Source organism: Barbus barbus, assembly GCF_936440315.1.
Source record: "Barbus barbus genome assembly, chromosome: 29".
Classification (NCBI taxonomy): domain Eukaryota; kingdom Metazoa; phylum Chordata; class Actinopteri; order Cypriniformes; family Cyprinidae; genus Barbus; species Barbus barbus.
In genome coordinates, this window is record NC_136757.1 from 4,280,106 (window position 1) to 4,295,894 (window position 15,789).

Below are 15,789 nucleotides of genomic sequence, written 5' to 3' on the forward strand. Positions count from 1 at the left end.
AGAATTTTCAGTATTATTCTACAATCCTTAAATTTTGTCATTATTTCTCTGCCACAAGCATATTGTTCAGTTCAATAACCATCTGCCCATAGTATTTAAGGCAGTAAACAGGACTTAAAGTCAAACCTACTAACCTAACCACATGTACAATAAGTGCATCTACAAGTTCATTTTTTTTTCTTTTTAATTTAAGATACACATTTCACAAATGGACACCATTATGACCTCTAAAACACGTCATGCACAACATTTTTAATAAACATAGAAGCAATATACAACTCATATCCAAATGAAACAAGCACCATCTATTTTCAAACCCATGTTTAAAATGAATTTTCAGACATATCAATGTCTTTTTTTACTTTTTTGAAATACTATACACTTTTTTTTTTAGAGAAACCACATTATCTGTGGTTTTTGAAATGGTACGTTTGTTTGCAATGTAACAGTGGCCTAAGGACATCTGCATTGTTCATTTTTTGACCATTTTCCATGATGATTTTAACAGTGTGGGTCAATTTCTTCACCTACAGCGCTTGCTAAGTACAGTAGTTTGTGACATGACTTTTCCATACTCATAATCCCATTACATCCCCAGCAATCCTATGCATCAAACAGGCTTTTTACTCAAGGGTTTGAGTAAATGATATAGTGAGGAGATACAGTATAAAATAGGTAAGATTACACAGTGCGCCACCTGGTAGTATAATGAAATACGACACTGCTGCAAGTTTTTACACAAGCAGATGGATTCCCTGTGAAAGGCCAGTCAAGTCCATCTAGCCTGGTTTGTGTTCGCAGTGAAAACACAATATTTTTAATGTTCAAAACTAACAAGTTCTTCTAACAACGCTTGAATGTATTTTGCTAGCATCTGATAAAAATGCCTGTTTGACCCAAGAGTTAAAGTGCTTGTTAAAACCAGCCTTGCTTAGAAAATTTCATTCAAATCAGTACTAAGATGTGAAGGAAAGTATGAACTAGGCAGACAGGGGTATGTGTTTGATTTAAGTGCTGATTTCAGAGTCTTTAAACATCCAAAATGAAGTGAGGAGAGTATGAGTTCCTGACCAAAAAGACATTCAATCGAGAGAAGGTAAGTTGGACTCATATTAAATCTACTCTACACATTCATGATATGCATTCAGCTGTTTATGATTCATTCGCTGGCTTCACAGTTCAGGAGTTGGATGAGGACTCATGGATTTGGGCATCTCTCTACGCTCTTGTGAACATTAAGTGTAGCTGCTCACCATTTGATCGTGATCTAGTTATAGCCCTCTTGCTTATGGTGTCTCTTCTGGGGTGCATATTATTAAGTATTTGAATTATGTAGAATTTGATATGATATTTAGGACTGGCTGATGTATATGGCTCTTCCCAAACAAACGGAACATTGAAAACATGCAATATGAACCCAGAGATACACTGTCGACCCATTTCCTTTATGCTTAAAATGTGTAAAACTGTCAACATATAATGCCCCTCTATTGAGTTACCTGATATTTTAATCAAAAAGTTTTTTTTTTTATATTTTGTTTTTTATTTTTATTAAATCACGCAGTGCCTACTTTTCTAAATGGTTGAACATATGCATCATAAACCAGACTTCATGATTATGTGCTTATAATATAAACGCATTCTTTTGCGATTCAGATTTTGGCAACTTCTCTACGAAGAGCTTGAACAATTCTGAATTTCCATGATATTTCATTCCTTCAAATGAGTGGGTAAGTCATTTTTTTCTTCATTTTCATTAATAATAATAAAAAAAAATCAAAATAAATACAAGACAAGCACTCATCAATGTAAGAAGCAACAACAAGAAAAAAAAAGAAAGGAAAAAAAGAAAGAAAAAAAACTACCAACAGTGGAGGCGACCGCTCAGGAAAATGATTGTCAAAGAAAAAAGGGGATTATTTGGCACACAACACTCTCTGCTACCAATGGTTAACTTAGTTTGTACATCATACAACAATATTGTACAAATTTGGTCCTTCACTAAAGAATTATATTAACATTTAAGCACAGATGTGCTTAAAAAGAAACAATACTGTTTACCGTAGAACAATTCACATAGAAAAAAACAAAAACAAAAAACATAATATTACTGAATGCAAGAAAAAGAGAAAAGTTTTCCAATTGCCCCACTGTAGAATAATTTAACTCTTAAAAACAAACTTTCAGTTGGGACTCAACAGCTAAGATACGTACCATAACAACAATAATTACAATGACCGTGATGCTATACACATGGAAAACCGTGCTGCGTGATTTATCATATGAAGGTCCGGCTGGGGACGAGACAAGATCGCGTAGCCGAACACAAATCTCAGAGGTTTCCCAGTGACTTCCAGCATTTACTTTTTGAGACAGTGGCTTACAAACTGCATTCAGCCTTCAGGGGAAAGTTAGCATGCTAGTTGTGGGCTAGACTTAAGTGCTTCTATTGCCATTGGAAATCAATGTTGATGTCTACCGTAATGATCTACTGTAAGACTTCGGCTGTGAGTTAACATAAAGGAAACCTTGGTACAGTGCTGCAGAAAATCAACTTGAGAATGGAATGCTGTGTAGAAACGGTTCAAATCTCCAGTTGAAGAAACACTCAACTACCCCTTCCTGGGCTTCTCCGAGAACCTGTCAAAACCCCTTGAGAGCAGTCTCCATGAAATGCATATCATTGAAAATGAGGTGGAGAGGTGATTTGAGAGTCATTTGAATGCATCGCTCCCTCTTGAATCAGCTGATGAGGAGGGAACTTCACTATAGTGGCTAGTTGCAGACAGGAACGATGCTGTAGGGCTGGGATTCGGTGATTTCGCCTGTGTTTTTATGCCGTGTCTTAAAACTCTCCCATCTGTGATTGGTTCCTGTGTCTGTTTCACTCAACAGTACGTTCTCCTCCTTGCGCGCATAGTGGTGGTTCGTCTACTGTGGCATTGCACAAGCTCTTTTTGACGCATCTTCATGTTGGTCTCTTGCCCTCTCCTCTTTTCTCCCTCCATCTCTCGTTTGTCTTGTTGGTGTTCTCAGATGTTGTTGAGGGGGTGAAAGGAGCTCGTCTCCGACGGACCTCCTCCCATGTTGAGCCAGGCATCCAAGGAGTTCTGGGAGGATGAATGCAGATTGGTGTTCTCAGACAGAGAGAGCATCATTGCATAAGCCTGATGGAGAAAAGGAGGACAGTTCAGTCGCAAACCCAAAACAGTCATCATCTGTTATCAAGGGTTTGTGCATTTCAGAAGCTAGCATGTACTGTACTCATTACTGTACTCATAGATACACAATTTATCAGTCAATATTTACTTTTTCCAAATCCACATGCATGTATAAGGAGGAATTCAAAAGCAGACTTTTAATATAATAGACACAATATTAAAGGACAACCGTTAACTTGTATATAAGATACACACATATAAGACATTTAACAAGTCCACATGAAATGTTGAGACCAGAGGACGGTATAAAGTTATAAATACGAGAAAATGAAACAGAAAGATAATAGTGTTAGTTATGTTAATGCCATTCAGTTAATATTTTTTTATCAATGTTGAACATTGAAAATATTATTTCTAAAACAAAATAAAAAATGACAATGATTAGGCAAAAACTACATGTAGTTTTATTATATATTTTTATTTCCCTGCATCAATTATTGCAGGAATTCCCAACCGTTTCGGTCAAAAATTGCACATTTTAAATCTACAATCTCAATTTTAAAGAAACCTTAACCTTTCCATAAATATATTTAATTGTGTGTGTGTGTGCTTATACTAATTATAAAGTGTTTATACTAAATATTAGTATTCAAGTTGAGTATGTGTATACTATAATGAATAACATATTTACTTGAAGTACCCCTCATATTTTAATGCACTTCATGTTGCTAATAACAATGAATGGGATATATTTTCTTTCTTTTTGTATTTTTATATCAATATGGTACAAAATTATCCTATTTAAATCAATGGGATAAACGAGTAATCTTAAAGAAATCAAAAAGTAGTCTTATAAAGTAGTCTGATAGTTTTATGTTACCTAAAATGTGTAATGATTACGTTACTAACTACAATTTTTGTCATGTAATTTGGAATCAGTAACAGACTACAATTTGTAAGTAATCTACTCAGCTCTGTGTGTGTGTGTGTGTATATATATATATTAGTATATATGTTTAGTATACATAATGAATTATATTATTATTATTATTATTTTTTTTTACATTTCGGTCACAATCTACCACAAAACTGGAAGTTTGCAAAGACAAAACTAAAAATAATTATTTTCTCATATTCATAGGATGCTCTTTGACTCTTTCCTTCTCTTGACTCTTGCGTGACAGGGGCAGATATGGGCTCATGGCGTGATAGCAGCTCTCTGGAGCAGGTACGGTCACATACCTGTGTTTTAGCCTGTCTGAAAAGTGTTTCTTTCAGCGCCTCCGACTCTACCGAGGTGCTAAAAATGTCTTTAATGTCATAGGGCTCCTCGCCAGCCTTATGGAACTCCAGGCCTTTGGGGAAACCAGCCAGAGGTTCCAGATCTAATAGGCCTGCATCCTCCTCAATACACCTGTACCGGGATAGGGAGGGGTGTGGAGAGGGGAGGGACCCTCAGTTAGCCCAACAACCGCAATCTAAATATTGGAACTGGATGCATTTGAGGAGCATGCAGTGGATGAGATGGTGGCAGAACATGAAAAATATAAGTGATCATCACACTAGCGGACGAAAGCACAAAACAAATGAACATTCACGTTCAAGAACTCTATCCGTCTCTCTGTCCATGCAGAATTGAGCGAGATGCTGGGGGAAAACGGAATAAGCCTCCCTTGCTCTTGAATAAAATATCCCACGAAATACTGATCATTGAAACATTTAGATGCCAGTGGCATTCCAGCAGAAATGCTATTTAGGATGAGGACAGTGAAGGAGAGAACAGAAATGCAATAGAACTGGACGCTTTAAATTTGAAAATTCTATTGAATTGCATGGGTGCAAAATTGCTGTTTTCTTTGTTTTGGCAAGCCAAAGTTTCAATGATTAAACAGACAGATGACTAGATGCTGATTAGTTGTGTTAGTTTAAGATGACTGACAGACAATGAGGGATCACGGCAGCAAACATTATGGGAAACAATAAATGTCGATTCAACAACATCTAACGGCACAATGGGTCGTATCGAGCAGTGCTCCACAGACGCTCTGTTCCACAGTCTGGTGAGCTGCCTTGCTGTCTGCTTAGGGAACTTCCTTGTGCCTTCTAAGGCAGCGTTCTGAATTGATTTAGAACATTCAACATACAGTAGGCAGAAACTCAGCATTCTGGGATTGCCTGCTTTATCACAGATACATATGGTTATGCCTTCAGGAACAGGCTTTTTTTCAATGTAAGTGCACCTGTGCAGCTCACTGGGTTATGGAACAGATCTGTAGTGTTGAATGCCCAATGTAATTCTGTTGCTTGATAATGATGTTATATACGATCAATTTTCCTTCTCTTCAACTTCTGATCTTAAATAAACACTCAACTCCTTTTCGCTTTATAAAATGTAACTTTACAAAATTATAAGTGTCTTTTTTTTAAAGACGTGTCTCATGCTCACAAATGCTGCATTAATTTAATCAAAAATTATTAAAAAATTCAATTTTAATTAGTGCTGTGAAATGATTAATCGCGATTAATCGCACCCAAATTAAAAGTTTTTGTTTACATAATACATGAGTGTGTACTGTGTATATTAATTATGTATTCTTCTTTAGTATTTTGATGAACTGAAGTTTCACAGAATTTCTTTGAGATATAAATCTTTTTTTTTTAACATTGTAAATGCCTTTACTGTCAATTTTGATCAATTTAATGCACCCTTGTTGAATAAAATTCATCACAGGAATAAATTATTATTATACATTTAATTTTATATCAATTCTAAATAATATGATTAAATTCATTTTAAAATACATTACGGTAGAAATGTTCTTTTAAATGGTAATAATTCATAATTTTACTGTTTTGCTCTATTTTTTATTTAAATAAATGCAACCTTGAGAGCATAAGAGACTTTTATTATTTCACATTTTTGACTTGTAGTGTACATACAGTTTATATACATATTATTAAAAAGCCAGATTGCAAATTGAATTAATGATAAATAATATAGCGTACACTACTCATACTACTTTCTTAAAGTCAATAAGAGATCAGAATTGACCCTTTAAATGTTTCTGTTTATTGTTTTATTGCTTGGTTTTATTGGTTCTTCTTCTTTCTAATAGAAAGGTAGGATTATAATTGTGTATCTTTTGCAAGTTTGAGTGTTCATTTAGGTGAGAGTTGCCCTGTTTAAGCTCTTCTCCAGATGTGTTTGGCTGACCTGCGCGTGTGTTCGTAAGACATAGGGAGAGGGGTCGGCTCCTCATCCTCGTCGTAGGTGCCCTGCACCATAGTGGCGGGAGAGGCCGTCTCGTCTTGTGACTTTTCTGTCAACGAGCCTTCCTCGTCTTCATCATCTCCCTCCATCTCCTCATCTTCCTCCTCCAGTTTTGAGGTGGTGTGAGCGTGACTCTGAGGCTGTTCCTCCTCCGTCAACTCTGACCTGTAATGCAAACAGTCCTCATTTAGTTTTACATATGACCATTTGAATGGAAATGAAAGTTTAAAGCAGTTTAAATTCCATAAATTGTGCAGGTGGATTGTTTATATGACTACATAGTGCACCATAATATTTTATTAAAAAAATAAAAATATTTTTTTCTCCATGATGTGTCCCTTTTAAAATACTCAGTTCTTATAATGGCTTTTTTCTTCTTCTATTTTTTACACAATATCCCTAGCGGAAGGAAGCCTCCTGTCTTATGTCTGCATTTCAGTGATTATTTTTCATGTTCAAAGCAATCATTTTGTTTTTCCTATCCGAGTTTCAACCAACTTCGGAATTAAGGTCATTGCACAGCACAATTTCCGTATGTGTTTTTTTCATATTCGTCATCCTTTTCTATCAAAATGCTTGTTACGAATGTGAAAACACAGAAAATCGAACCTGATCTGAATTTTTTTATGATAGACGAAAGTTTCGTGAAAGTTTGTGATTGACACAACGTGAGGTCGTATTTATTTTTCAACGTGCAAAAAAATTTGGACGAGAATTTCGGACTCAATGACAATGCAATGACCTTAAAACTTAAAAAATACCAAATTTCAACTTAACCCATAAGAACCCGGACCAACTTCTCCTTATAGGAAAATTATGGGGCTTATAAAACAAATCAAATGGATCACTTATAACATGTTTCTGCAGTTGTTTTTGAAATACAACCCCTCCTTGTGAAAGATCTGTAATGTTACATATATGACACATTGGGCATTTATGATAAATATTTCATGTTACATATATGTTACAATTTATTAATTAATTTTTTTCTGTTTATTTTCTTTTCCACAAAATGATTACTTTTCTGGAAAGATAAAACGAAAACATTTTTCAGAAGAAATACAGTTTTCGTATTTTATTTGCTTTGCCACAAGATATTTCAAAACCACATAACTGTGACCATTACGTTTTACAACAACTATTTATAACATATCAAAATTCTACCTTTTCAGGTATATGGTTTAACCAGAAATTAATTTTTAGATTTTTTTTTTCACATCTCCAAAATGTGTGAACTGAATAAAAATAAACAACTACCTCACACTGGAGGTCAACATGTTAAATGTGCACATAGATTTGTTAAAATATGCTTTAAAATGAGCAGCAGAAAATATATAACGCTAAAATAATTGAATCAGCTAAATTAATTGAACAGCTCATTACCATTTTTTTTAAAGGGATAGTACACCCAAAAATGAAAAATTGATGTTTATCTGCTTACCCCAAGGACATCCAAGATATAGGTGACTTTGTTTCTTCAGTAGAACACAAACGAAGATTTTTAACTCAAACCGTTGCAGTCTGTCAGTCATATAACTGCAGTCAATGGGACTCACGGCTTTGAGAGGAAAAAACATACACAGACAAAACCAAATTAAACCCTGTGGCTCCTGACTATATCCGTGTGGCGGATCAGAGGTAAAAACAATATATATAAATACTGTTCAGTTTCTTGCACAGACCGATCGTTTCGTGTCTTTAGACCTCAGTGTATCGTCACGAGCCGCAGGGTTTAATTTGGTTTTGTCTGTGTATGTTTTTTCCTCTCAAAGCCGTGAGTCCCATTGACTGGCATTATATGACTGACAGACTGCAACGGTTTGAGTTCCATATCTTTGTTTGTGTTCTACAGAAGAAACAAAGTCACCTACATCTTGGATGCCCTGGGGGTAAGCAGATAAACATCAATTTTTAATTTTTGGGTGAACTATCCCTTTAATGTGACAAATACGTCACATCAAAGTTCCACCTACTTTTATAATGTTAATAGCCCGATGTGACATATATGTCACCACAATATCCTTGTATCTTGTTTTATATCAATGTGTACAAGAAATGCATTAAAATCAGATTAAGAGTAATCTAGGATATGTTATTAAAATATTAGAATTGTTGCATGGGTTGAAACATACCTTTAGTAACGAAAACAAGCGTTTTAAAAATTGCTGACACATGTGCTAACCAGACAGGACACCATTTTGGAAATGTTGCCATGGCAACAAAAATGCACACATCGTCACATGACAGTACCTGGGTGTTCATTATATGTCACTTAGGGACTTCCTGAGTTGAAAGTGTGGGGTAATGCTTTAAAAAGACCTTTCCAGATAATCACCAGTGTTTGTGACACCCGCGTCACCGTGGGTTCTTATGGGTTAAACAGGAACTAACACAAAACACAAAAAGCTTCTTCTCTGGAAACTTTGCATGAACAAAAATGTGGTTGCACATTTTAGATATTCCCAAATTTCTAATGGCCGCTGGCAATGAGTTTTCATGTCCTCGGGCAATGGCGACAACTATGACATCTAACTAAATACCGGATAAAATAATAAGCTATTTTCACCCGGATAGTCCATTGTGGTAATTCTCTCATCATAATCTGACTGCCAAATATCAGTTCTGCGCTGCTCTCTGGGTTGCCATCCATCATTTCGGACTGGGCAGTAATTCCCCTGCCTGGCCGGAGCTGGAAAACACAGATCCACGAATGACAAACACACCGATTTTGCAATTAATGACAGACGTTTCTTGCGAGCGTGGCGATGATGAATTAGCTAATTTCAGAGAGGCGAGACAGAGCGAGCTAGACAGGTCAGGAGCAATCATCATGGTTTGTCTCATTGCCACCGAGTTCCAGAGAAAATGGTTGTTCTGCAAAGCAGCTATCAGCACCGTGCCGTTCCACTACCTCTCTATGACGTCATTGTGCGCATGCACCCCTTCAAAGTCGCTTTTACTTCAACGCTCTGAAACTAACTTCTATTGAGGCAGACGAATGTTGAGGAGGAGGGGGACGTAAGGTGGGTGGTTAAGCTATGTGAGGTGTAGACTTACCAAAAACGGAAAAAAAAGGAACAAGAAGAACTGCTTGTTTCCCATTTTCCATCATGCTTAAATATCCCATAATCAAATTTGCCCTGGCCTGAGAGAAAGTCCATGCCACGTGGGAGACAGCAGTGCTCCTACCACAGACCTGCGCTTTGTCTCAGTCTAAACATGTCAGAGTGCTATTTGCGTTAGCTGCGAGGAAGGGGGGCTCCGTCAATGCAGCGCATAGATAAATGTCTCAGTGTGAGGGTCCCCAGATAGGGCTAAACCTGCAGCCCCCTACAGACTGACAGTCAAACTCAGTCAGAGAGACCAGACGCATGCACTCTGAAACACTGTTAACCCAGCTGCAGGGAAATCATAGTCCGGGGGAACAGATCACGTCTTTTTCCACTGCCATTCACGGAAGAAAGAAACAAAGGAAGAGTATCCGGATTTCTCTTTCATAGCTCATTAGATTTGATGAAGCTCTTCATTTAAGTATCGACTTTGTTTCTCCTAATACTCCTTGGGAGTAAAACAATGTTGAGGTGCAGTGAAAGTATAATGGGCCAATCTTTTAAAAAGCGTTTCTAGAACACGTATTTTCTCAGTTGTATCTCATTTGAGCATTAACTATGTCTTAAATGTTTCTCTGAAAATGCCTTATACAGGAGAAATACAAATAAGTTAAATGAGACAAGTGTTGCCGTGAGTGTCAGTTACGTAATCAGATTACTTTTCAAGTAACTAGTAAAGTAATGCATTATTTTTAAATTTATAGTTACTTTTTCGCACAAGTTACTTTGTTTTGCCATTTATTCGCTGACACCTGTCCCATGTTGAGAGAAATCGGGATGGTGCAGAGGTTCTTCCTTCATCCTGAGGCTTATTCATTTCACTTTTGGTGTGAAAGGGCCTTTACAGTTGCCAAAAAAATATATATATATATTTTTTTTTTTTTTATAAATAAGCAAGCCCAGCTCAGGTCACAAAAAGTAATGCAAAAGTAACATCATAAAAAAAAAAAAACTAAGTAATGCAATCAGTTACTTTTTATGGAGTAACACAATATTGGATTACTTTTAAAAGTAGCTTTCCCCAACACTGGTTGCTATTCAGCTTATACGGAGCGATGAAAGGAATGTGGATACTAGTATATCTCAGATTACTGACTTCTCAGTTATGTCTCATTCATGTTTAAGACATTATTGGGATAGCTTCTAAAAACTCAAGAAGAAGCAAATGTGAGATTTGATTCATGATTTATGATTTATTTATGAACGCAGACTGGCTGCACAAGAGTGACAGAAAGCGAGAGAGAAACGGGCAAACGTCATGAAATAAGACGCATGAGCGCATAGGGGAATGCTGCAGCTGCATGTCCATTTGAAGCGGGTGTTTCTGTGAGGCTGATTTGTAGGGAGACAAAACAGAGCACTTATTTGAATTACAGATATTAAAATGCCAGGCCTGCTTGTATGAGCCAGGACAGGACTATTGATCCCAGATGGCAGTGTGAGGTTTCGGCCCACGCCAGAGCTTCCAATTGACAAGGCAGAGGCATTGAGTGTGGAGGAACCGGCAAAATTGAGGAGGACCATTATGCGTCTAAACAAGAATGCATGTGTTCGGCCATGTATCTGTTCGTACGCATTTGTCTGTGTGAATCACCTAAACCAAACTCTGAAGCAATGTGAACCTGGCCACACACCGACAGTCGTGCTGACGGTTCATGAATTTGGCAGTAATGAGCTTTTGTTTGGTGTTTTCATAAGCCGATGGAATGTGCTCCCTGATGTGTATCTGGCTGTGCTTAATGCAGAACAGAACTCAACAAGGTGAAATGACTCAATGAGATGTCCTGTCCCTCTGCCGACTGAAGGCGAAGCCTGTAATGGGTGCCGCCACACACACACACACACACACACACACACACACACACACACACACACATGTGGCTGGTCCAGCAGTAACACAGTCCTCCACTAGAGGACACACTGTAACTTCAGGACTGAGCTTGTCTGACTCTGACAGATTATGCAGTTTGTTGCCATAGCTTCAAAATATATTCTGTGCATGTGTGTGTTGTGCGTGTGTGCAAGCTCGTACCTTTTCTCCGAGGAGCTACAGGCCTGGTTCAGCTCACTATTGGAGATGAAGTTCCTAATCTCTGAGAAATACGAGTCCTCCTTCTCATCCAAATGTGCATGATTGTCAGACTCAGAGTTCGGTGAGGAAATATTTGTTCCTAAATTCGAGAGGATCCCAGACTGCTGACTCACTACAACAAATAAGTAGAAAAATATATAGATTAATAAATTATTTACTAAACTTATTAAACAAAGTGAGGGAGATATCTAAACAAATGCAACTGTACTTTACAAGGTTGCATCTGTTCTTTTTTTATTTTTTGCATTTATTCACTTATATTTATTATGGTCACACTTTATTTTAAGGTCCAATTCTCACTATTAACAAACCATTAACTATGACATTTGCCTCAATAAAGTTAATAATAATTTACTGCTTGTTAATAGTTATAAGGTAGTTGATAAGTTTAGATATTGGGTAGGATTAGGGATGTCGAATATGATCATGCAAAATATGTGCTAAAGTGTAACCTTCATAATTTATTAACATCTGCACATTTATTTTGAGGTATTTTTAGCATTAATCACTTTCAAGTAAATAAAATAAAAAAGAAAATCATGAAAATAAAATGGATAATTTATATTAAATAAATAAGTAAATAAATAAAAGCTTGAGTTCCAAATGGAAATATGTTTAAATTATTAGAAATTATTTAGAGTAAAGTGAAACTGATTTTACCTGGAATATTCTCATGTTCATGTTTCTTTAAATGGCGGTCCAGATTGGTCTGTTGACCGAAGCAGCGATTGCAAAGGTGGCACTTGAAAGGCTTTTCCTTGTTGTGAATGTTACGAACATGTCGCTGGAGGTTGGAGGAGATGCTGAATGAACGGTCACAGTATTTACATCTATGTGGGAGAAAAGCACAAGTCAAATCAATTTTACAGAAGGTTTCTATTGGGCTGAAACAATAATAAAAAGCATTAGAATACATCAGCGTGCACACTGACACCATTTTGGGGCTTGTATGCATGCATTAAATATTCTGAAACATTGGGCATGATCCACATTTTAGTATAACTCCTAATGAATCCTGTATTGTCCTGTATTGTCATGAGTCAATCCATCTCATGAACACTCAACAATAAACGTGGAATACACAACTAATACATTATCCATTCACCACACTCACTTATTTCATTTTTCTCATTTCTAATTTGCACATACTTGACCACACATAGTTGTCTATATATATATATATATATATATATATATTTGCTGCTTTGTACATTGGTTATTGGCTATTTCCTGTTATTTTGTTTTTATTATCTGTGTCCTGTCCTGTTACTGTCTCTCTGTTGCACTGTGGAGCTTCTGTCACTACAACAAATTCCTTGTATGTGTAAACATACTTGGCCAATAAAGCTCATTCACATTCTCATTGTATTGTCACAATGGTTGGTGACAATGACCCCACCAAGAGGCTGACAAAGGTAAGGCAAACAGCTTTGAGGGTATGTTGACCAGTGTAAGATATCTAAGCTAACTATTAAATTTTTGCATGAAAACAAACACCCCCTTGTGTCCCTTTATGGCTCATTGTTTTGCCATCATGATTTTCCTTCATGTAAGCCAAATAAATGTTCTTTGTGGTCTTGTAAACAAGATTTTTCCTCATTTTAATATATATATTTTTTCAATATGAGATATGAGATGTCCTCTGTGTGCTAGCGTGTCTCAACAGTCACGGTTCGGCTCTCTGTAGCTCACTTGTTCGCAATGTCAGATCAGCCAGAATAGGCAGGAGAACATCAATTTAATGTGGTGATAAACAAACATCACAGCGAGGCAGTGTCAGGAGTTCGCTGGACAGTGCCTCCTTTGTTGGGTGGTCGGCGTAGCTTAGACTCCCTCGGTCGCTGCAAAGTTGACTTTCAGGGCTAATTGCTTTGGGAAAATCGCTCGTCATCAAGTGCTCAGAATCAAGATGCAGGCCCCTTTTTATGTTCCAGTTTATTTTGCGGGCAAATGTGTGTGCGCTTCTACACGGCCTCCGATTTTCCAGACTTGGCACATCACGGTTCATAGAGAATGGTAAAACGCCAAGACACCGTTCCTTTTATTTTTTATTTTTTTTTATAAAGTCAGTCTTTTCTACCCCCCATTTTGTTTATTTTCATTACTTGGTCCAGATGGACTTTAAATTACTTCATCATCTCAGTTCTTTTTTCCTCTGTTACAAAGACTGTACATGAAGCGTTACAATCCGAATGGGGTCTTTCAATGGTCAGACCTAGTGGGCCAATTTCGCTGCATAGAGTAGCTGATAGCATCTACAGCAGGCAAATAACCTACTACAATGAAGCCTGAAGCTGGCCCGCTCTGATATTGGCCTGACTTGGCCCTTTTTTGCTGAAAGTAAGATGGGGAGATGCTGATGATGTCTGCTATTTGTTAGGGTAAATTGTTTCTAAATAAGCTAATCAGGGGATTGTTGTGAAGGAGCCAAGCATGTAGCGCTCGTGTCCCATGGGAGGCTCTCTATCTCGTTGAGTGTGTTCACAGGGCTCTATGGTAGATTTGTAGAACTCAAAGAGGGGTTTAATTCCACCTGACCCTTTTTGTATGCTAAGAAAAACTCGTGTGAAACTGATATACATGTTACAGAACTACCAAATGTTTTCTTTTTCGATAGAATGCAATAAAATAAACCACATTTCTACACTTTCTGAAGCAAAAGTGATGCTAGAGTGTTCACACTGCTATGTTTTAGGGTGTTTTTATGTGTTTGACACTGTTGTTGCTACAGTATGGCACTGCAGGGTCTGGGTAGTTGCTTGCTTCCTTTCATCTTTTTTTTTTTAACAACAGTTTATTGAGTTTATTTTGTGGAACAGTAATACAAAACAAAAAGGAGCTGTACGAATTTAAAAACCACCCCAACCCATCCCACCCCTTGGTAGACTTAAAAAATAAAAATAAATTAATAAAATAAATAATAATAACACATATTAATTAACATTAATAGATAAACAAATAACAATAAAATAATTTGTACAAAGATTTTAGAAAAGAAGACACAACATTAAAAGCTGAATGCCATGAATGAACAGTTTTCACATTAGATCCATCTATACAAGAAGTAATGTCCAACAAATACACAGTCCAGGTTCACCTGTCCATTGTGTGAGGAGGATTCCAACGGTTGAGCAGCAATTTTTTTTGCTGCTGTGAGAGCAGCTAACAGTAAAGATCTTTGTTGGACGGACAAGGTGAAGTCCCAAAAGTCATTCATGAAAAAAGAGTCAAACATATCTATAACAGTAGTAATAGATAAAGGTTTGTATGAATGCTCAAGAAGAAAGAGATAGATGACTGAAGCAGAGGAGGGAGATTCCTCAGAAGGAAGGATTAGTTTGTGTAAAGGGTGAACAGGCAGTTGAGAGCTCCAAGGCACCCCATACGCCCGCAGGGCCGATCTAATACACATATACATAAAGAAGGAGGTGCCTGGCAGATTATATTGAGTTTTAATATTCTGGAAGGATTTTAAACCACTATCATCATAGATATCTCCCAGAGTGTTTACTTTATTATGAGTCCATTGTGGACAATGAAATGGAGTACTGCCTGACAAAAGGTTATTATTGTAGAAAATAGGCGAATGCTTATGCCATTCTGTAACTAGCTGTGAACGTCTGTGTAGTCCATGTGGAGAGGAGGTGGGTTACAATGGGACCAAACCGAGATTTACACTGCCTAAGCAGAACCCCGCCCCCCCAAAAAAAGATGCTTCAATTTATACGGATAAACGATAGATTCCTCAATTGCTCTCCAAACACAGAAGCGTCAGGATCAAACCAAACTGCTAAAGGGTGGAGGGAAAAGGCTTGAGCATACAGTCTAAAATTAGGGAAAGAAAGGCCTCCATGTAATCTACATCGTTGTAAGGTAGTCAGTTTAATATGAGGATGATTCCCATCCCATATATACCGTGAAACACATGCATCTAGTTTATTCCAGTAGCCAACCGGTGGAGCGAGAGGAATCATGGAAGAAAAGACATTAATACGTGGGAGAACATTCATTTTAATCACCAATATACGAGCCTGAAAAGAAGTAGGAAGACAAGACCAATTTTCCAAATCTGAGGATACTTTGGCTAGAATACCATTATAGTTTTTTGAGACGATTTCCTGCAGGGAAGGAGAAACATCTGTCCCCAAGTACTTA

The 15,789-nt window shown here is 37.2% G+C and overlaps 1 protein-coding gene across 1 annotated transcript in view; it reads right to left on the reverse strand.

The window, feature by feature from the left end:
- Positions 1 to 1,559: 1,559 nt before the first annotated feature.
- Positions 1,560 to 15,789, reverse strand: part of LOC306849508 (histone-lysine N-methyltransferase PRDM16-like) — a 251,238-nt gene continuing 237,008 nt past the window's right edge. Inside the window, exons 13-17 of the mRNA XM_079384593.1 lie at positions 12,295 to 12,464; positions 11,575 to 11,746; positions 6,376 to 6,597; positions 4,404 to 4,575; positions 1,560 to 3,167 (exon numbers count right to left, since the gene is read on the reverse strand). Of these exons, the coding sequence (XP_079240719.1) occupies positions 3,033 to 3,167; positions 4,404 to 4,575; positions 6,376 to 6,597; positions 11,575 to 11,746; positions 12,295 to 12,464 (871 nt within the window). The 3' untranslated portion in view covers positions 1,560 to 3,032. The remainder of the gene's footprint in view (positions 3,168 to 4,403; positions 4,576 to 6,375; positions 6,598 to 11,574; positions 11,747 to 12,294; positions 12,465 to 15,789) is intronic.